The sequence below is a fragment of the Artibeus jamaicensis genome, unplaced genomic scaffold (assembly GCF_021234435.1).
Source record: "Artibeus jamaicensis isolate MK-2021 breed Jamaican fruit bat unplaced genomic scaffold, CSHL_Jam_final scaffold_1019, whole genome shotgun sequence".
In the NCBI taxonomy this organism is placed as follows: Eukaryota; Metazoa; Chordata; class Mammalia; order Chiroptera; family Phyllostomidae; genus Artibeus; species Artibeus jamaicensis.
Genome location: NW_026522025.1, coordinates 3,866,221 through 3,888,704, shown reverse-complemented (window position 1 = coordinate 3,888,704; position 22,484 = coordinate 3,866,221). Strand labels below are relative to the sequence as shown.

Below are 22,484 nucleotides of genomic sequence, written 5' to 3'. Positions count from 1 at the left end.
CTGTCCAGGTTCCACCCTGGACCTAGCCAAATGCCTGGCGCACAGTAGGTACTCATTAACACTTGTCAGGTGAGTTCACGAGTGAATTCAACAATCGTGCATTGAGCTTTCTGGGTACTTGGCCCTGTACTGGGCACTGCAGATACAGAGCTGAGTGAGGCTCTGTCCCTGAGGAGCTCACAGGCCACGCAGGAGGCCGATGAGAAAATGCAGTTACATGATAGCTAACGAAGTTAATGCAGGAAGCACAAGGCTGTCGTCCCCCTTCTTTCCAGTTTTATTGCAAAATAAAGCACGGGACTCTAGTTAGGCAGCTCTGTCACCCTTTGCTGTTGACCATCCTGACCGCCTCTTAAGCCTCGTGAGGAACATGGAGGCGGACAGAATTGGGCTCCCACCCTGGCCCTGCTGTTTTCTAGCTGCGTGACCTGGGGCAAGCTGTTTAGCTTAAAAGACTTCCTGTAGTCAGAGGGTCAGATGTCTAGGTCCTGGACCTGCTTGCACCATGACTATCACACGACCTTGGCTGAGGTGCCCCTGGCTCTGGGCCGCAATGGGTCCAGTTTACCTAGTGACTAAGGGCCCGCTCGGCTGGCCAAGTCCGGGCGCTCGGAGGCCTGATGTCTCTCCACCCGACCAAAGCACTTTCTCTTGGCTGGAAATGGAATGTGGTATTAACTTGAGAAAAAGCCAGTGTGTGTTCATACATTTAGTTTGTTTATTACACAGTCTGGGCTGGTGCAGAGCAACCATGTCATTGAAAAAAGGCAGTGCTTCGAAATTTTCCTACTAAGGGAGAGTTTAACCTTCTTTTGGGAAAAATGACACATTTCTGAGCACCGATCCCGTGTCCTTGGAGCCTGCTTTCTTTACCCTCACCTGGCCCATGGTCCATCTGTCCATCCCTCCTCCGTCCATGCACTGCCCACAGTGCCCAGGACTCCTGCTCTAGCCAGCCCAGGTGGGGTGTCCTGGTCCCAAGGAGCCACCACTCTGGTGTGGGGACCATCACTCAAGGCTGAGCAAAGCTGCTGTGAAAATTCAGATGTCAGGCCTCATGCTGGACTTAGGGAACCGGACTCCGGAGGGGCCCATGCAGGTGTTTGTTTTAAAAGTCCCGCAAGTGTTCTAATGGTGAAGAAAAACCCCAAAGCCCTGATGTCTTGGGATCAGGCCTTCTGGCTGGAGCTAAAGAGCCTGGCGTGAGGGTTGCCGCTCTTCGGTCCCCACTCTCTCCTGGCCGGAGCCCCGGGAGACACGGGCTTGCTGCGGTGTGATTGCTCCAAGGCAGAGGAGGACACACATTTGCTCCTAGTTCCAATAACCCGCGAGTCTGGGCCCCAAATCCTGGCACTCACCTCTAAGTGCTCTAAGCTCTTTTCCAGGAGAACCTGCCACCCCTTCCCGGTGCCAAGTTCCTGGAAGCAGGCTGGTCACTGGTGAGTCCCTGAGTGTGCCACAAACTTTTCTGCCTTCCACGCTTTTGCCCGTGCTGTTGCCCCGCTTCCAGAAATGCCTATTTCTCCTCTGAATTAGTCCTACTCTGTGTTCAAGACCTAGCTCAAGTTTCCGCTGACAAACCCTCCCAGCTCTTCGTTTATTAACAAACACTGATGCTGACCTGTCCCCACTGTCGATGCTGCCACCACCCTGGATGTGCTCAGTTTCGTTAGTTCAATGACTGCAGTCACAGCTGGCACACTACATCATAGGGTACTGACCCCTCTTTTGGCACAGAAGTGACATAGAGATTAACCAGTATTCCCACCCGGACCAGCCACTCTGGGCCTGCCAAGGGGTAGGACCAGTCGCCATGACTCCTCCCCGGGCATCACTGTTTTCACGTGAGATGCCGTGAGGTCAGGTGCGCCTTCCCCTCTCCATCCACACTAACCCCCACCTGGTGGTATGGGTGTCAGATTTTTGCAGAAGGGAATCTAACATACAGGCAAAGGGAGATGGAGAGATGTGAAGAAGTATGGGCAGTAATGGCAGAGGTTGATGCAAGGACTGAGAGGACCCTGTGCCTGCCTTGGAGTGTCTCACTATTTAGCAGGGAGACAGTCACAGAGACACTTTGTTTTAGAGAAAGAAGGCCCAGAGGGAAGGAGGTAGGGCCAGCTGGCCTGAGTTGGAGCCCAATTTAGTCACTCTTCCCACAGTCTGGCACCATCCAGCACTTTTCTCTACTATCTACTGCAAGCCAGCAGCTCGCCCGAGCCCCTCCTCAGCCAGGCACGCCACAGCCCAGCTGGGAGCAAGCCACCCCTGGCCAGCTGTGGCTTCATAAGTCTCAGCGGGGGTGGTGAGCAGACAGCACAGGTGGGGGTGCTGAGAATCTGCAAGAGGCTCCAGGGGAAGAATGGGAACTCTGGAGTCACTCACTAGAGATGTGAACTTAATCAAGTCTCTTAGCATCCGAGCTGCGGTGAACTTATCTGTAAAATGGGAAGAACACCTCCCTTCCTTCCTGGGTTTTCCTGAGAAATAATGTACGGAAAACACCCAGCATGGCGCCTGATACACTGTGGAAGTCACATGGTTTTCTAACTTATTAACGCTTCACCCAGCTCCTCCCAGTCCCAGATGAGGTGTTTCACGAAACCCTCTCCCTCTGCTTCTGCTCTCAGAAGGCAGTCCCTCTGGGTGACCTGCTCCTGCCCTATGCTTTTACTTAGCACCCCAGCTTGTCACTTCCTCTGGGAAGTCCGCCTTGACTCAGGCACACTTGGGTGCGTCCTCCACACTGACACAAAGCTGCACGAGTCCCGCACGTCTGTGTTCACAGCAGCCTTCGCAGGGCACGGACTAGGTCCCGTGCGTCTCAGGTAGCGTGCTGTCACCTGGGCCCGGAGCCCGTCCCCGTGCCCTGACTGAGCGGCCCCCTCGTTTACCACGAACTCCAGTGCTCACTGTCTCTGGCTTTTCTCGGCCCTCACAGCCATACAGTGAGCCATAGGCATGGCCTTGGCCAGTTTCCCACCCTCCTGCAGACCCTTTGCTTCAAGGGGCTCATAAGTTTTACAGTTTCACTGACAGTTGGGATCAAGAACACAGACAAGGGTCACATTGAGGAGTGTAAGCCCTTCAGCCACCCCTTGGTTCTCTTTCTCTCTCTGTACACTAGGTATCTATGCTGGCTGACAAATTACCACAAACTCAGTGACCTAACACAACATCCACTTATTATCTACCAGGGCTTGGTGGGATTCTCTTTGGTGGGGGGTGGGGAGCGGTGGCATCTATCTCACAAGGCTGCAGTCAAGTGTCAGCTGGACTGTGTTCTCATCTGAAGGCTTGGCCAGGGAAGAAGTCATTTCCTTGTGCGTGTCTGTCTGAGGACCCAGCTTCTTAATGGCTATTGGCTAGAGGCCACCTCAGGTCCTCAAGGCAGTCTGCTACCTCCTGCCCTCTCCCCAGATAGTCCCCAGCAGAGCTCTTTGCTTCATCAAGGCCAGGAGCAGGACCCCTCCCTCTCCTGTCTTCTAGGACAGAGTCTCACAGAACATGAGCACAGGGCAACACCCCAATACCACCTTTGCCGCTATTGTGTTTACCATTCTTAGTGGTACGTTTGCCAGGCCCGGGGTGTGACCCTTAGTCAGCTGGCTCAGAAGCTTCTTGTCTGAGCCACTGAGCTGGTCGGGCCTGTCCTCTGATACTGACAAGAGGAGACCAAATCAACCAAATGTCAATGTATTCATCCAGAGATAAATCTGTGGCCAAGAGGACAGGTGCACACAGCCTTAGGCCAGAGCATCTCTGCCTGCACGATCACCACCTGAGGAGCCCGCTGGGTGAATCTGTTTGCTGCCAGAAAAACGTGCTTACTTGTGCAACCAGTGTGACTCCCAGCTTGCCATTTTCAGTTGATTTCCGAGGTCCCACCTGGTAAAGCCCCACTGTATGTATATTTAACTTAAGTGACATCAATTACATATGCTGTGAAATGAGAAAAAAAAAAAACATTTAGAGGAGGCGGGAGCTCTTCCGTGCATAGTGATGCTCCCGAGCGAGCGAGCCACGGGAGGCAGGTCTGCTCGGGGCTAAGCCAGCCCTGTCCCTGCTCAGAGAGTATTTCCCTGCAGCCACTGTGATTCGAGGCCATGAAAGAGGGTTGTTGGGGGATTTGTTTTCTGCCATCATGGCCTCTGAGTGTATGCTGACTGCTTCGACTGGTGTTCATCTAAAGAAACATCAACCCACCCCAAAAATGGGAGAAGAGTGACTCGAATGACTACTTAGGAACTATATATCCCCTGAACTTAATGGGCAACTTAAGAGATCTTCAGGGGCAAATTTAATTATGCTTGTTTTTTGCCTGACATGCTGACCTGGGGACGGAATATGCTGGATATGCTCCCGCTCCTCTCTACAAGCAGGAGTCCCGATGCCTTCCTCTTGGGCCTGCGCCCCACAGGCCAAGGCCAGCTTTCTTCATCCAGTGAAAGCTTCAGGCCAGGTAGATACAGGGACGGGAACATCCTCCGCCAGCCCTGTTGCTCTGGTGCCTTCCACATGGTGTCGCTGTTGAACACGGATCCTGCATGGCCTGGTTCAAGCGTGCACACCGCCCCCTGCAGGTGCATATTCCTGCTCCAAGCCCGGGGCTGCCCTGCTGGGGCTGCTAGATCCCACTGAGGAGCTCCTTCATCGTCCCTCAAAGCAGCTTAGTCATGTCCTGAGTTTAGTTCCCTGGGGTTCAACCCTAAGTGCCTTTTTCTCCCGGTAGGTTAGCCCTAGGGGCATTAGTGCCAACAGACTTCAGTCATGAGCCCCGTAATTATGCCGGGACCCTAACTTCAGATCAGAGGGTGCAAGGGTCGGGATCTCCGTCTCTTTTTCTCAGAAGGCCCCGAGCCTCTTGTGCAAATTGGGGCACCTTTCCATAACTCTGCAGATCTTAAGTTCTCGGGAAGGGGCACTAAACCGCGAAAGTCTCTCCCTTTCCTCAGACAGTGCATGCCTTCTTACCTTACATTTGCCATCTGAAAAACTCTTCCAAAAACAAAATCAGCCGCAAGAAGCCTTGCTGTTTCTACTCATGAATACAGAAGCCTCAGAAAAAATTTAGGAAATTCTGCCTCATTGTATCAGAGCTGATAGTCTAATGGTCAGGACCTGCAATAGCATCGTTACATCCTTGAACTTGGATCCCTCTCTCGTGGGTGATGCTTAGATGGGTGCTGAGTGGTTTGCCTCTCTCACCTGTCTTCTCTGTGCTCCGCCGCTGACTGGTCCCCATGCTAATTACCCCTTCTTCCACCAGAGAAGTCAAGCCTTTGAGCCTGAGAGCCTTCCTTTCTCATTTCTCTCAGTAATACCACTGGTCACTACTCTGATCTATTTTGCTTTTAATTTATAGTTTAATCCAAAGAGCATTGGCAACTTTCTATTCCTTTTTAAATAAATATTATTTAATTTTAGACAGAGGGGAAGGGAGGGAGAAAGAGAGGGGGAGAAACATCAATGCATGGTTGCCTCTTGTGCACCCCCTACTAGGGACCTGGCCTGCAACCCAGGCATGTGCCCTGAGTGGGAATTGAACCAGTGACCTTTTGGTTCACAGCCTGCGCTCAATCCACTGAGTTACACCAGCCAGGGTTGTTCCTTTAAGTTCTTGGAAGATACTATTACTTCTGCAAACGTATGTCTATCTGCTTCTTCTTTCTTTTTCATTTAACAGATGTTGTAAGAATTGTCATGCTGCACCCTCATCTTCATAATAATTCTGTTTTACTCTCCCACTTGGGGCTGGGGCAGAGTTTGCAAAGCCCTTTTGCCTCTTTCACCAGACACCTAGAATGCTACTGGATATGCTGTCAGGGCATCACTGTGCCCCAGACCCTAGATTTACCTCCAGTTCTGTTACTTACCACACCCTTAGCCTCAGCCATAAATCAGACACAACACCATGTGCAAATTGACAGTTCCTGGCAGGTGCTTGTGTGTGTGTGTGTGAGAGAGAGAGAGAGAGACCCATGCAGCCCCACCGAGGCCAGAGTTTGCTCCTGATGCTGGGAAGTCAGCTGAGACTTGCTTTCACACATCCTCAGACTAGAGGGACACACGGAACCAGGGGCGGGTCAAAACAGCATCTGGACCCAGCGAGGGCCTCCAATTCTCCACTCGCTTTTTGCCAAACCCTCCTTTCCCTCATTCTTCACTTTCCTAAACCAGGCGTCACTCAAGGAAAACCGAATCCATGTGTCTGTGATTCACTGAGGCTGAACATGGCAGAGTGTTTTGTAAGCTCCATATCTTAACAAAGAAATCCACGTTCCTGGGTGTGTCTGTGTGTGAATGTGTGGTGCCTTCTTTACACGTGCGTATGGTGTGCATGCATATATATGTGTGTGTGTTCCTGTGTATGTATTGTTTTCCTATTTCTTGTAAGAATGTTAAACTGATTTTTCTTAGAATCAGGAAATCATGTTTGGCCAAAGAAACCCAACCCTCCCTTCTCCCCCTTCCTGAGGAACTCCAGTTTGGCAGAAAACTCCCAAACACCCACGTCCTAACTTATTGGAGAGGATCCTGGGCCAAGCAGCCGTCAAAGCCTGGTCCGGGAGCCAGCGTGCTGGGGGCAGCTGCCCAGGGCTGCCCAGCACCAGCAGTGAGTGGGAGGGAGGCAGGGCGTGGGCAGCCTGGGCTCCCTGGACTCTGCCCCTCAGGCCATGGGCAACTGTTCTTCAAAGAACTCTGCTGACCTTTCTGATGGGAGCCCTGGGATCTGTCTTTGGCCTTCTTGCCCAGTCAGCTGACTGCCTTACTCATCCAGCTGGGGGCTATGGGCGGGGTCAGGTCATTAGCCTGGTGACTCCAAAAAACTCCCAGGGTTTATCACCGGTCACAGGCTCCCCTGCTCTTTCCCCCTTCCCAATAGAGAGCTCCTACTCATCCTTCAGGGGTCCATTCAGTGGTCACTTCCACGGGGAAGCCAGCCTGATTCCCGGGCTGGGCAACACCCCAGCCCTGGCCTCTCTCAGTCCCAGCCACGACCTAGGACTTCGTGTTGTCCAGCTGCAGGTCTCTCGACCTGCTGGACGGAGCTCCCCGAGGACCTCAGACCCATCCTCGCTCAGTTCTGGAGCCCCATCTCCCATGGCCCTGAGCAAATGTTCATCATGGGGTAGGCTGGGGACACAGCTGAGTCTGGGGAGGTGGGTGAGGTTTCGAAAAAGCTCCTGTATCTTCCCCTGTGGAGAACTGCAAGATCCTGTCCTGGGACGGGGGTATTCATGTGACCTGGGGTCAGCCTTACTTGGGTTGGCCCAGCCAGAGCCTTGGGGGTGTAGACACCAGGAACCCAGCTGGTGCAGGAGGAGACAGGGGACCTACGTTCCCAGAGGCTCTGGGTGGGGTCTTTCCTTCCCAAATGAGTCGAGCTCCTAACCACATGTTGGCACTCACAAAGCCAGCCACAATAGACACCCCAGAAAGTCGTTCCTGATGGTACAGGGGACAGTCTGCAAGGACAGTCTGGCTCCCTCCCACCTGGCACTCTTCGCCTCCGGGGAAAGAAAGGGCTTTGGCTCACATGGAGGTGGGAACTGGACTTGGCCTTATCACCCTCGGAACAGAGCGCAGCCTCCCGGGTGGAAAAGTGTTGAGAGTGGTTGATGGGCAGGCCGTTCTGAGCTCTCTGGGGGCTGTGGCTGCGGTTCCTCCAGCTCTTCCTTTTGATTCAGTTCAAGCGGACTTTTTGTAAGCCCCAGGCAGGCACTGTCCCTCCCCATCTCCGGCACTCTGAGCCGGTTGCTCCCTCTCTATCTTCCCCGCCCGGGAATCTATAGCAAAAGAAACCGAAGAGGTGGGGCCTATGTGGCTCCAGAGGGCAGGGTGGGCCCAGTTGGAGCAATTCTCTTCCCAGGAGGCAGGTCCCATTCTGGCCCCAAGAAGGACTTTTTCATAAGCAGAACCAGCCCACAGTGGAGGCAGTGAGTTCTCTGTCCTCTGAGATGTGCAAAGAGGCAGCAGAGGAGCTTCCGCCTTTGACATGGGGGAGCTGGGACCCAACAACCCAGATGTTAGCCATGCGGGAGACTGGGCATCCTGTGCTGCGGCTCAGAAGGAGCTGGCTTCAGGTCGAAGTGTGGCAGAGCCATCTGGGAAGCGTAATTCTGCACCAATGTGGCACTTGCTGTCAGCTGCGGGGCCTGTCATCTGCTCCGGGGGAAGAAGTAAGCTGCCAAGCTTCTGAGAGCTGAGGGAGCTCCCACAGACCCCAGCTGCCTCCCTCTGGTTGCCTGTAGGGTGGACTCTCTGCAGCTGCCTCCCGGAGGCCAGCTCGGGAGAGCCTCCCTGACCGGGTCAGCCGAGGCCAGAGCCTGAGGACTTGGCCACGGGCTCGGAGCTCCCTCCTGTCTCCAACGTCCCGGAGCCGGGATGTTGTGAGTATGGATGTTGTCATGCCAGTAGCCAGTGTTCAAATCTACTTACTCACTGTGTGACTTTAGCAAGTCGCTTGCACTCTTCAGTGACTGGGAATTCACTACTTCTCAAGGTGACCCCTTTCGGGGAGGGATGGCTCTGTTTGTTGGGAAGTGATTGGCTTTCCTCATCCATCCCAGTGTCCCCAGGTCTACTCAGCCTGGGGGTCCCCGGCCCTGCCCCTCCAGCACCTCCCCCAGGCCTGCATCGCTGTCACCTGCCACCTACCCCAGCTGCCCTCTGGGATACACGCCTCCCTCCCCTGTCCCTTTCCCCATGGGTCTCAATGTCAGGGCAGGTCCACGTCCTCCTTGACGAGCTCCCCGGCTTCTGGCTCCACAGGCTGAGGGCCCACCAGTTCTCCTGCTGCCCCAGGCCCCATCTGACTTACTGAAGTGGACGCAAACAAACTCCCAGAGGCCCCTTCCCTCGTGCTGCTGCTGAGGCTCAGCCTGCCCCTCCCCCGGCCCCGCTCTCTTCCACCCCAGGGTTTGTGCCGTCTGAGCTATTGAAGCCAAGTACGGCCCAACATGTGTCCACGCAGTTTCATCATGTCAGAATTGGCCCTCGGCCGCAGCCTGCTGGGGTCCGCTTAGTCCCAATCCCTCATCCAACACGTTAGCTGTTCCTCCTGGCTTCCTGTCCTCAACAAATCCAATCCACATGCTGTCAGAGGCCTGGCCAAGCCATTGATAAAAACGACTGGGAAGGAGAGGGCTGAAGGCAGAGCCTGGAAGTTCGCGCCAGAGACCCTGGAGGCCCCTTCACTCAGGACGGGGCAGAGCCTGTGATGGGTCATTCCCAAAAGCTCCAGTCTGTTCCCCAAAGTTCTGGTGCCCACTGCCTCGATGTCACACAGACACACAGCGCCAGGGGCATTCCCTACACCTGGCAAGGACACCAAAGCTAGTCCAGGTGACTTGTTTCCAGGCATCTGAGCTCACAGATGTCGTTTTAACGATCCAGTCTAGACTTCTTCCCTGGCTTAACATCACACACATCAACAGACCCATGCTCAGGCTAGGCCAGGCCCTGGGAGCCAGATTCAGCCCTTCGCTGGAGGGGCTCACAGTGGGGCAGGTGGCCATGGGACAGGTAATGATTAGAATGTATTGAATACTTACTACATACCAGGCACTATTCTAAACCTAGATTAACCTTCAAAGAAACCATCCTGGTCCCCGTGTTATCCTCCAGTGGAAACTGAGGCGCACAGAGGCTCAGGAACATGCCCCAGGGCTCCCAGGCAGTGTGGGACGCAGGCAGGGTCTCACAGGAGATGCCCAGTGCAGCCTGGTGGGCTCTGTAGGGAGGTGGTGCCCGAGTGGAGACGTGAGAATCGCGTAGCAGCAGCAGGAGAGGAGCAGAATGGAAAGCAGGGAGGGCAGGGCCAGGGGACTGGGTCTTTCGAGGCTTCACTCACACTCGTTCCTGCCAGCCTGTGGTGTACCAGAGCTGGGCCTCGGGGATTCAGGGGTGAGCTATGGGCACAGTGCCCCATAACAATCCGGGCAGCACAGGGTGCTTTGGGGAGGAGGGTGAAACGGCTGTCAGGAAAGGCTTCCTGGAGGAAGTGAGGTCTAGACTGATTTTGGAAAAGACAAGTAGAAACTTGAGAAGGTGTGTGGAGAGTGGGAGAGAGAGAGGTCCGGGCTGAAGGAACAGCCAGTACAAAACGAAGGTGGTTCAAGGAGTAGTGGGGAACCGGGTGCGGGACAGTGAGGAGGGGAGTGACCCGAGGCCATGACGGAGGAGGGCAGTTCCGGAGGACTTCAAAAGGGGAGGCACGCCCAGCAGGCTGAGTAGCCTGTCTGCCCTCCGAAGTGAGGTGTGCAAGCAGTGGGCACCTCCAGGTGGTAGGTGGGGTCACAGTACTCACTCCAGGGGTTGCTGCAAGAGCCAGGTGTGAGGGAGGGAGGAAGCAGCCTCTCCTCCCTCCAGGAGGAGCCTGCCAGCTGCGGCTCCCTTCCCCCACCCCTTCCGGTGGAGCAATTACAGGATTGAAACAGGCTGTGCCCTGGAACCCAGCCGACTCTCCAATCACCACAATCTCTTGAACCCCAATCTCTGGATTCTGGGTGGTGGCCAGATGGCTTGGGAGGGATCCCGGTCCTCTGGGCTTCCCAGGGCTCTTCCCCAGGTCCCTGGAGGATGTGGGGGGCTCCCAGGAGCACCTAGCCATGCCGAGAGTTAAAGAGGCAAGGTTATCTATTCTTTCTTCACCATAAAACACAGAGCCAGAAGGGACATTTGAGGTCATCCTCATGGAACCAGCCACTCAGTCTAGAAGCCTTGATCTAGCATCCCAACAAGATGGCCTTTCAGGCTCCACTTGGATACCTCCAAAGATGGGGAGCTCACCACCATAAATCTGAAAACTGTTGCATGGGACAGGTTGTAAATTCTGGAAGTTGAACTAGAGGCATTACATGGACTAAGTCATATTAAAATCATGGTCAGCCAAAAGCAGACCTTGTTCTTCCACAGGAATTAAACCAAATCTGTACCACAGACAGGCAGTGTGCGAGGGGGAAGCCCCATAGGGATTCTGGACCAGAAACCCCTGTTTCAGTCTTGACGCCACAACTCACCAGATGGGTGGTTTGTCTAATCATCTCCACCTGTTGAGCTTTAATTTTCTTATCTGTAACTCAAACTTCACAGACCAATAGCATAGTCAACACTTGAAATGGATGGCCAGTACCGAGGAATGAACTTTTTAAAAATTAATTTAAATTAAAATTATAAAGCTTGCATTACTTTTACAAACATTTTAATAAGCATTTTTATATTGATTTCACATTGAAATGATAATATTTTGGATGGACTGGGTTAACATATTCTTAAAATTAGCTTCACCAAAAAGAATTTCACCTGTTTCTTTTTTAACTTGACTCCTGGAAAATTTTAAATTACAAATGTGGCTCACATCATTGTGTAGGGCGGCGCTGGCCTGGAATATTAAGGGTCAAATTAGGTGGCTGTGCAGGTGCATGGGAACAGCTCGGCTCCAGACAAATTAGGGTTTCTGTGGCTGCCAGGTGCTCAAGCGCTTGTGTTTTATGTCACACAAGCAAGACCTGCTCATTGAAGAAATAAGAGAGAATGTGGGAAAATATTAAAAACAAAACAAAAATTACCCTTAATTCCACCACTCCAAAACAGCCACTATTAAACTTTCAAGACCTGGCTGGTGTGGCTCAGTGGATTGAGCACCGGCCTGTGACTCAACGGGTCGCTGGTTTGATTCCCAGTCGGGGCACATGCCTGGGTTGCGGGCCAGGTCCCCAGTAGGGGGCGTGTGAGAGGTAACCACACATAGATGTTTCTCTCCCTCTCTTTCTGCCTCCCTTCCCCTCTCTCTAAAAATAAAAATAAATTTAAAATCTTGAAAAAAAAAAAACTCCCTAGAGCTTCTTTCTATGCACGTCCATGTGACCCAACACTTTTTGCAAACTGGCCTACCAGCTTTAGGGTCTCAGAAAGGTCACCCAACAGTTTAGTCCAAAAGTCTGGGACCTCAAGGAGCCGCCATCAGCTAATGGCAGAACCTGGAAACTCCTTCCTTATTACTGAGCCCCGGAGTGGGCACCAGCCTGGCGGGGGAGCTACTGCCGGAAACTCCCTGCCCACCTGCTCCCACCTCCGCTGGTCACCACTCTCTTCAGGCAGATGGAAACCCGTTCCATTTCGTGGGGAGAGGGAAAGGTTCCAGAGTGGGGCTGCTGGGGTCCTGGGTGGTGGAATTCTTCCCGTGGTATCCAGCGGCCCTCTCCTTCCCAGAGCCCCTGGGTCAGGGGCCCCTTCTTGCTCCCTCCCTACACTCCCTCCCAGCCCACGTCCAGGTCTGTCCCTGACTCGGCACCGCCCCCACATTAGACTTCTCCCTCCTCAGTGTGACCCTTGGACCCATTCAGAAATCTGATTTCCGCCTGCACCGTCTCCTGCACAACCCCTCACGTATGTCTGTGTGTCTGTCTGGACACAGACCCGGAGGGGGGTCTCCATCAGAGGAGCCCCAGGAGCCGCAGGGCTCCCTGCAGAACCAGAAGCTATCTTGTACCTTGCTTTCTCCTCTTAGCATCAGACAGGAACGTCTTTCTGACAACACATCACTTCTACTGGTGGCTTAGAACTCCCCTGCTTGACTACGTCATTACTGCTCATCCAATGGCATCGCAGTTTCTCGAGTGGGCCCCAGAGTGTTGCTCTTAGAAGTACCATATCAGTGATCCTCCTGACATACTTCGTTTACTTTCATATTCTCACATCTAAGAAATTCTCAGATCTCCCTTCCGAGTCATCCAGCAGGTTCTGCGAGATGAGTTGTGCTGGACCCCTCGCTCCCCTGGCTCCCTCGGCCTGGCACTCAAGGCCACCACACTCCTGAGGTTAGTCTGTCTTTCCTGCCTCACATATCACCAGGCCACACATGTGACTGGAGCTCTGATCTCATTAAATATTTTGGTGTGTCCACGTCTGCCTTCCTCTCAGCCTCCCTGTTGGCTTCTGCGGTCCCAGTGCCTGGCACATCTGCCCATCTCCAAATCTGCCCCATCCTCCAAGAACCCACTCAAATGCCCCCTCTTCCAGGAAGCCCTTCGTAGCTCTCCAAGCGATAAGTAATCCCTCCCTCCTCTGCATAAAGATAGCACAACCTGGCCCTCTCCCTTATGGCACTGATGTGACTGTCCACCTTGTCCACTGGTTACTTGAGGCTACTTGTGTCCCCAGTGTCTATGTCTGTCGCCTTCCCCAACCCCCTACAGAGCAGGAGCTAGTTGAGTTCGGGGACTGATTCTGACTTCTTTCTGTGGGCTCAGGGCATGGCATAGAGTGGGCACAAATGAAGGAGGACACATCTGGAGCTGGGCTCTGAGTTCTGGTCCAGTGGGCCACTAGTGTTCTGTGTGACCTGGGGCAGGTCCTCTCTCAGGGTCATGGCTTCTCTGTGGCCCGAAGTAGTGGGACCTTGCTGTGGGGGATTTGTGGCCAGGGGACCGTTTGGCCCTGGGCTGATGTGCTGGGCCCGGCCTGGGGATAATCTCTCTCGTGGACAATGATTGCAGAGCGGCCCCCCATTATCCCTGGCCACATAATCTCATAATAAGCCCTTCAGGATTTATGTCTGAGACCCACCCTGAGCCCATCTCTAACATATGGCATCTTGGCAAACAGCAATGAACAGAGATTGTAAATATTAACTCATTCACTCATTCATTCACTCATCCACTCTCTTCTTGCTTCAGCAAACTGCTGCCAAGCTGTATCCTGCTGAGTCCTGTGCCTGGCTTTGTGAACCCAGCTTTGAACCAGAACTAGGCCCAGCCCTAGAGGCACTTCCAGGAAATAGCAACTTAGTAAGGTGGGCCCAGGACAGACGGCAGCACAGGGGTTGTGGGAGCCCAAAGAGGGGCTGCCACCCTGCCTGGTAGTCAGGGAAGGCTTCCTGGAGGAGGACAACATTAAACTGTGTCTTCACAGAAGAGTGAGCCTTTGCTACCGCAAGCAGGAAGGGTTGGGGAGAGGCTAGTGCTCCACCTCATGCTGGATGCTGCCTGCTGTGGCCTATTGATAAGAGGAGCAGGAAAAGGGCAGGATTATCCATCTTGTTTACATGATTAAAACCAGACGAATACTTCCTTTATCTGAAAGAATGAAAGGGCTTGGGGGAAAATCCTTTTGGCAGCAAAGCCACGCATGAGCATCTCCTTAACTAATCTCTCATTCCCGCCTGCCCTCCCCCCTCCCACAGCCATGGGAAGAGTAGCTCCGGGCTGGCCTGCACTGGTGGGCAGAGAGTCCAGGTCAGGGTGAGCAGGGGTCGGGCAGACCCAAGAGGAGAGAGACCCACAAGCCACCTCAACACAGCCTCCCACAAGGGGTCTGGGCCCGGGCACTAACCCAAGATGGCCAAAGGGTGGCACCTCTCAGGGAAAATCTAACCATGCCCCCACTTTAGAGATGGGCGTCCTGAGGCCCAAAGATGGGGGACTGACCTGCTTGCCAGCAGGCAGAGCTAAGACCAGGACCCAGGCCTCGGACTCCCGGCCCGGGGCTCTGACTCACTCACTCACCGCTCATTCCTGAGTTCATTCAGCCAGCCTACAGTAACCACCTATGTGGTGGCGGCACCCAGAGCTCATGCTGGGCACTGGGGACCCACAGAGGAGTTCGATCTGTCCCTCTTCTCGCATGTCCTCGGTCTGGTAGGAGAGACAGACAAGCAAACGTGACGGTGACCACGGTTCTGACGGGGAGGCCTGGGGCAGCGGGAACCCCAGCGGGCTCCTCGCCCTGGGGGAGACGCAGGCAGTCCAGAAAGATTTTACCAAAGAGGTGGCACCAAGCTCAGTCTTATCGAGGGAGTAGGACTTGGGCAAGTGACAGAGCTGATCAGAGGACATGAAGCAACGGCAATGGCACCTGGAAAGGCCCAGCGGTGGGTGGGGAAGGACTTGACCCTGCCATGGGAGAAAGAGCAGAAGGGAAGGAGAGGCTGGAAGGAGCCACACAGATTAGACTATGGGGGTGTGGGTTTCCGTGCCTGCACACTCCCAGGAGCGCTGTGAGAGCACAGGGCAGGGCCGGGAGGGGCAGCCAAGGTGGGCGAGCCCAGGGCCTGCCCACCCCCAGACTGCGACCCACATCTTCCTCCCAGCCTGATATCCGGCCTCGCCTCTCTGGACGCCAAGACCTCCAGCCGCCTGGGCATTCTCACTGTGGCATACTACCTGTGGACCACCTTCGTGGCGGTCGTCGTGGGCATCGTCATGGTCTCCATCATCCACCCAGGCAGGGCGGCCCAGAAGGAGGAGACGGAGCAGAGCGGGAAGCCCATCATGAGCTCAGCCGATGCCCTGCTGGACCTCATCCGGTAACCCTCACCACCGACACCCTGCTGGGGAAGCCGTCCTGGGCCGGGACCAGAGGGCAGGGGAAGGTGTGGGGGGAGCGCATGCTCAGGGTCTGCTCTTGATTTCTCATGGGGCCGCCATGGAGGCCGCTCTGTGCTGCTTCAGCCCTTGTGCTCCCTCTGGGCTCACACTGCACCTTCCGCCCCCACCAGTCTGAGAGCGCCTCCAGGGCAGGACAGGGCTCCTCTGCCATCCCAGACCCGGCACCCGGCTTGGCTCAGCGAGTGTTTGCTGACTGACTGAGCTCACTAGTGCACACCCCGCCTCTCAGGTGGAAAGCCAGCAGTCACAGGTCCCCCCCTTTCCTTTTTGGTCCCTTTTTTACAGGCCTGTCTGACTCCAAGTGTAGGGCTTTCTCCCCCGGTGCTGCCCCTGCACAGGCTCTGCTAATCGTTTGTTTCACAGACCCATGCTCGCCTCCCGGGAAAGTGCCGTAGGCCCTGAAGCACCTCCACGTCTGACTTGCCCTCCCCAGATTCCCGATGGACCACTCCCTTTCCTGAGGGTTTCCTCACCAACTCTGGCCTGAGCCAGGACACTCAGAGCTGCCCTAGACCCAGAGGAGAGAAAAACCCATGACTAGATACAGGCAACATGGGGGTGGGGCTCTGATGGGGAAAACAAGGGTGGTGGGGGAGGGCAGGGGGAGGAGCAGGGGCAGAGGGGGCAAAGCTGCTGCTGTAAAGGGTGGGGCGGGTGGGAGGGCAGGGGAGGCAGGGACACACAGCGGTGCAGGCCCTGGGCTGAGGGGAGAGTTGTGGAGAGAAATCATAGCTCCTTCAGTGTGACTGGGCATGAGGAGTGCAGTGGGTAGGGGACAGGAGGGGCCGGACAATCACGGGACAAGGTGATGGTGCTGGACCATGAAGAACATGGTGAACCAGGCCAAACATCATGTTTTATCCTGAAATGGGTTTTAAATATGGGAAGAGCATGATCTAATTCAGGAGGCTCACTGAGTGGGGGGCAGGGAGGAGAGGGACATGGAGGCAGGGACACGGCCAGGGTAGCGGCCATGGGCATGGGTGAAGAGGGCAGACTGAAGGGCTGCTCAGGAGGTAAAATCAGCAGGAGACGGGCAAGACAAAGGGGAGGGTGGAGGAGATGGTGCTGATGGCATGAAGGTGTCAGGTCTGAGCACCCAAGTGGACGGCGGTGTGGTCACCAGACCAGAGGACAGTGCCAAAGCGGGACATCCCGGGGGAGATGCCTGCTGATGGTTGGCTAGTGCGTGCGCCTGGTGGGACAGTCGGACCTGGAGAAGGAGTGCGGGAAACCAGCAGGGCAGAGACGATAGGCAGACCCTGGTCGCTGAGGGGTCTCCCCGCACAATGTGGGTGAGGGGGCGGGGCGGGACGGAGCCCGGAAGCACCCGTGGGAAGCCATGTATTGGGCTCAGCAGGATTCCGCATCAGACCTGCTCTGTGGACTCCTTCTAGTCCCTTTTATTTTCTTGCCAGACTCAGATGTAAGAAATCCAGTCCAGTCTAATATTAAAACTCCAGACTCACCGAGTTAACATGAATCCTGTCTTAGCGTTTTGCATCTGATTCAAACTGGGAAACCTGGAGTGGGGAGAAGGTCATAGTAGGTTTTTCTGTTTCTAGCGCCATCTGCTCCCCTGTTGCTGGGACCAGGGCTGGAGTAGTGGAGAGAGACCAGAGAGTGGGCTAGAAGGTCCTCCCCCAGAGGCCGCGGAGCTGGGAGCTGGCGTAAGCACTCCCAAGTTGCATTTCTTCAGGGGTGCTTCTGGGGGTCTTTGGAGCCCCTCCTGTCACTGGCGTCTTCCCTGTCATTCCCTTGACTTGGGCAGTCCCGGCTCCATCTGGCTGCTTCTAACGCTCTCCTCAGGCCTGACCTCTGGTCAACTCCTCTGCGGGTCATCTCACCCCCCTGGTTGACCCCTTTAGGCAGGGTCCACGTCTGGTCCATGGGAAGCACACAGATCTTTGCTGGAAGTTCAGGCCTTTCCCAGGGCCTTTGGGTGTGAGTCAGGCGCCAGCCCCGACACTCCAAAAACCCTAAGGAATGACAGTCCCCTCCTCCCCTGTGGGGATAGAGGCCCAGCATGCAATTCTCTCTCTTCCCCTCCTTGTCTGCCTTTCTTTCTTTTTTCTTTCTTTCTCTCTCTTTTTCTTTTCTTTCTTTCTTTTTTATTCCTTTTTTTCTCCTTTTTTCTTTCTTTCTCTTTTCTTCTTTCTTTCTCCTTTCTTCCTTCCCCTCTCTCTGTCCCTCCCCCCAACCCCCTCCATCCATTATTAATTGCTGTGTAACAAACCCACCCAAGACCTAGTGGCTTAAAATGACAGCTCAGGCTCTCTAAATCAGCTGGAAGGTTCTGTGCCTGCAGACAGCTGGTTACTCACCTGGGGAGCAGCTGATGTAAGGCAATCTAGGCAGATGAACTCCCGTGGTCTCTCATCCTCCAGCAGGCCAGCCTGGATTTTCTTCCCGGTGATGACAGGATTCCAAAAGAGATCAAGGCTGGGCGTGTTCTGATGAGGAAGGTAGAGGATCATGTGTTTTTCCAAGTCTCTGCTTCTGTCAAGTCAGTTAACGTCTTTTTTAAATTTTATTTTATTTTAATTGTTCAAGGTCAGTGAACGCTTTATTGGCCAAAGCCAGCCACACGGCCAAGCCCAGACTCAGATGAGAGAGGACCACAGTATCACCAGGCAAAGGGCGTCCGTGAAAGGGAGCCACCGATGCGAGCGGTCTACCGCTGCCTCGCTTTCCCCGTTCTCTGGGTTCTCTTTTATCCGTTGAGGCATGTGACGAACTACAGATCACAAACATACTTGCAATTTTGTTCCTGTCACGTGGTTCTCAGCCACAGGGTCTAGAGCCAGAAGGAGACCAGGCAGGGTGTGTGGTGCCCTCGCTTACTTGCCTGGTGATTTCATCCCGTACCGTGACGATGAGTACTTTCTGTACCCCGAGGCTGAAAAATTTTGTCTCCAGCCTGGAAATGTGTCGCCTGCACTTCAGATTCTTACATACAGTTGTCTAAAGGCATCTCAGAACTAACACGGCCAAAGCCAGGCTCTTGATTTCCCCGTAAATCTGCCCTTCACTCAGTCCTGCCCCCCTTGGTCTGGTTTCTCTCATTCTCTCCTCTCCTGCCCTCAGTTTGTCTGCAAATTCGCGCGGCTGTACCTTCAATACAATGTCCGGAACCTGTCCCTCCTGTCCCCCTCTGCCACCCCCACCATCGCCCGGACCACCACGCCCTCTCACTCCGGAGTCCGACGAGGCCGCCCTCTTTCTCTCCGCTTCCCCACAGTCTGATGTCAGCACAGCAGCCAAAGGGATCCTTTGTAACACCCGCTCACAGCCCACTGCACGACAAAATCCAGTGTTTTCTGTGATCTACAGCCCCTTTGTGAGCCCCCGCAGCAGGCAGGTCGGCGTCTGACCTCTGCCGACTCCGCCTGCCCTCACCCAGCCATGCCGGCGGCCTCCGCGCCCCTCCTCCAGGTGTCACTAGGGTCCTGTCTGCCTGCCCTGTCCTCATCGCTGCCTCCTGCAGGAGGCATGCGGCCTTTCTCTCCCTCCATTTACACCTCGGCTCTGTGTCACCTCTTCACAGGGACCTCCCAGCCTCTGTCACTCTCTCCTCGTAGCCTTTATGACTACCTAACACTGTCATGTCTGTGGACTTCTGTATTTCTCTTTCTATCTCGCCCACTGGAACAAAATGCGCTCCAGGAGGGCTAGAGTGTTAGAAACCCCACGTCCCGCGATATCCTGGTGCCTAGAAGAGCAGCTGGCACAGAGGACGGCACGGTGTCCGTGGGATGTACACGTGGGATGTGGGGGCATCGGTGGAGTTGGGGTTTGAACCCACTGGACAAGAGGGACCACCCAGCGGGAGGGTGCTGAGCAGGCAGCCCTGAGGCCGGCGAGTGGTGGCCCACAGCCACCCTGGGGGGCTGCGGAGCTGAAGGCAGCAGCAAGTTGAGGGCCTGGAGGAGGGCAGGGAGAGCAGATGTCCTGTAAGCCAGGGGAAGAGGAATTTCTAGACGTTTCCATTCTAAGGTCCGTTATTTCTGAGAGGTGGTGACTATGATTCATCGCTTCTTGGATTCTATGATTCGAAACAGTTTTCCCGAGTGGTGGAAAGTGATGGTGGGGGGCCCCACCCTCCCGCCACTGCCTCCGCTGCGCAGGGGCCGAGGGCTCCGATGGGGCACGTGTGTCCGAGTCAGACGTTCCAGGGGCAATTCCTGCTCTCAGCTCCTTTGTACGTGGTGAAAGTTGATCCTTCTGGTTTGAGGCTTTTCTCCCAGTCGCTCTCAACCCCAAGGCAAGTTGCTGTGCAAAGCTGGGTGGCTGTCACTGTTTCTTAGAGAATGCAGCTGCAGAGGATGACACATGTTCCCTGGGACAGAACCTTAGAGATGTGACATCTCGTCTCAGCTCTGCCTGTCAGTCACTGTGTGGCTCTAGGCAGGCCAGCCCCACTCTCCGGGCCTCAGTTTCCCCAGTGGTTTTCAGAATCCCTTCTAACTCTGGGTTCTGAAACCCACAGGCCTCCAACCCTGTGAGGAGGCTGCAGGCCTGAGCCGAAGCTTCTGGAGGTGGGTTCTGGGAGATGAGGTCAGGAGCAAAGGGCAAAGCTCAGCCTGAAGACCTTGATTCCAGGCTGGGGGCTGGGCTGTCATGCTTAGAAGCAAGAGGCTGGTGAGTGTGGGGAGGACAGACTGGAGCAGGGTGGAGTACACAGGGGGTGACTGGACACACAGGGATACCCTGGGGGCAGGCGCGGGTTGCAGGTAATTCCGTTCCCTTCAGCCCACCTTTATTAAGTACCTGCTCTGGGGGAAGACATTGTGCTGAGAGTTGGGGGTGTGGGGGTGAATGCAAGCCCCTGCATCAGGTCGCCCAGCATCTTAGGACAGACAGATGAGAAGGGCACACTGGACAGCCACTCTCTGAGACCCTCGCTGGCCCTGGTGTTGCCAGAGGCTGTGTGTACAAGGACACCAGCAGCGGGGGCACCGGGGCCCCCTCACTCTTGTTCTGGCCCAGAGCCGATGCCTACCAGAAGTTGAAAACCGAGCAGTAACAGGATGACCAGGTCAGGGAACTGGGAACTGGTGGCAGGTGTGACAAATGAAAAGTCAGGAGGATGTGGGGGCCATCTGAGTGGGGAAATAAGGCCCAGGGCCCCCCTCGGGGTGGGAAGGTGGGCGTCCCTCTCTCAAAGGTGATTCTAGACGAACATGGCGGGCTGTGTCCCTAGATGCCTCGCCATGACCTGAATCCCTTTCCCAGGCTCCAGAAAAGCGGCGTCTGCTCACAGGGCAGCTGACAGAGAAACCCAAGCAGAACACTAATTGGAGCTTCCGTTCCTTCTCCCCCCCACCCCAATCTTATTAAAACGCCAGAGAGATTAAGTAATGATTTGGCACTGCGTAGAGCTCCCAGTTACCCTCTCGGGGATTGGACGAAGCTCCTGGAGCTGTGCTTGGGGAGGAAAAATCCCCACCTCTGGGGCCTGGGCTGGGGACACGGGGTGAGGGTGAGCTTGGACTGTCACAGTGGGAGCTTATATACAGTAAGTGAGGAGAGGAGCCAAGAGGCGCACTGTGGCCTTGCCCCGAGAGACGGGCTGGCAGGCCCGGGAGAGAGCAGGGTGTGCGCACTCCACGGCCGTGGCGTCTGTGTTTAATGTAACTGCCTGCAGGAGCTCAGGCCGCATGGGGCAGGCGCAGGCCGCCTGTGGGTGTTCAAAAGCAAAACAAGGTGCACATTTTCCCATTTCATAATCAAAAGTCGACTATCTTTTCAAAAAGATTTTATTTATTTATATTTAAGGGAAAGGAAGGAGAAAGAGAGGGAGAGAAATGTAGATCAGGTGCCTCTCACACGCCCAGCCAGGGACAAGCTTACCCTGGATCTGCAACCTGGCACGTGCGCTGGCCGGGAATCTAACCAGCAACCTTTCGCTTTGCGGATGGTGCCCAACCCACTGAACCACACCGGTCAGGCCAAAAATAAACTCTTTATTCAAATCTGCAGGACACGTTCATTGAGAATTAGTAGGAGCACCTGCATTAGTCAAGCGTTGTTTTTGGCTGCTAGTTAAGAAAAACTTGAACCAGCAGAGGCTTAAGTCAGGTAAAGGCTTCGTTGTCCCCCAGACAAGCAGCCCCAGGGGGCGCCACTCGTGGTCATCGGGTGTTCCCTGCACCTTTGTGCTTCACTGCGCTCAGCATTCAGCTTTTATCATCCATGTGTCTCATGGCCCAATAGGGCTGCTGAAGCTCTGGCTATTATGTCCATGTTCCAGGCAGAGTGAAGACAGTTGGAGGAAAGGGCCAAAGAGTCCTGGCTGAGTGGGCACCTTTTCAACAGTTCTCTAGAAAACATCACCCAATGACTCCCTGTTAGATCTCATTGGCCACCCCTTTGGCCAGAGAGGCTGGGAAGCAGGGCTGGACGGCAGGGCCTCGCTGCCCCGTAACATGCCAGGGCTTCTGTTCGGGAAGGAGGAGAGGGGACAGAGACTGGTTAGGCGACGAGCCACGCCTGCCACAGAACTCATTTTAAGTTATTCTCCTTTTGCAGGAAGTTCTAAAGAAATGCACGTACTAGGCATGTTCCATTCTGTTTCTAATGACCTTCTGAATGTTCTTAGTTTCTACTCAGGCTGAGGCAGCTTTCCTCTAAGTTACATTAGAGACCCACCTTAGAAGTCACTTGAACCTCATGGAGCTGTACCCGGGGGAGCTTTTCAGGCTGTCAGCAACCTGTACAGCGTGGGCACCGTACACTCCGGTCGTGCGTGCCCTGGGCCAGTGGCCCGTGGCCCTCTGGCAGGCTGTGTGCCCGGCGGGTGCTTCCGGTCTGCTTGATGTCAGAGCCCTGGCAGCAGCTACTATTCTGGCGGCAGAAGTCTGCTCACAACTCACTGGGAAAAGCCCCACTCAGGCTTCTGAGAGCTCGGCTCCCGACTCTGCTTCTTTCCTCCTGGTGGCAAAGCTGAAAGCAGCGGGAGAAGCTGTGACCCTTCTCTCCCAGTTTTCTGGCTCCGTAACTCATTCTAAGCCTCTTCCTCTGGCCATATGCTTACCCTGAATCTACTATATCTTAGCAGCAGGGAAAAAATGGATAGTTTCTGCTTCCCAA

The 22,484-nt window shown here is 54.8% G+C and overlaps 1 protein-coding gene and 1 long non-coding RNA gene across 6 annotated transcripts in view; one reads left to right on the top strand and one right to left on the bottom strand.

The window, feature by feature from the left end:
• SLC1A7 (solute carrier family 1 member 7) overlaps positions 1-22,484 on the top strand; it is a 46,209-nt gene that overhangs the window by 9,353 nt on the left and 14,372 nt on the right. For 2 of the 5 annotated variants that reach the window (XM_037161949.2, XM_037161931.2), the window contains exon 3: positions 15,095-15,310. The exons of 2 other annotated variants lie outside the window; for them this stretch is intronic. In XM_037161949.2, the coding sequence (XP_037017844.2) occupies positions 15,095-15,310 (216 nt within the window). Of the gene's footprint in view, positions 1-1,385; positions 1,440-15,094; positions 15,311-22,484 lie in introns of all 5 variants that reach the window. One more of the 5 variants, XM_037161941.2, reaches the window with a different exon arrangement.
• Positions 14,568-17,793, bottom strand: LOC119061434 (uncharacterized). Its single transcript, XR_005084782.2, has 3 exons — positions 17,717-17,793; positions 16,862-16,915; positions 14,568-14,639 (listed from the first exon to the last, which is right to left on the bottom strand). It is a non-coding gene; the product is annotated as an uncharacterized LOC119061434 (long non-coding RNA).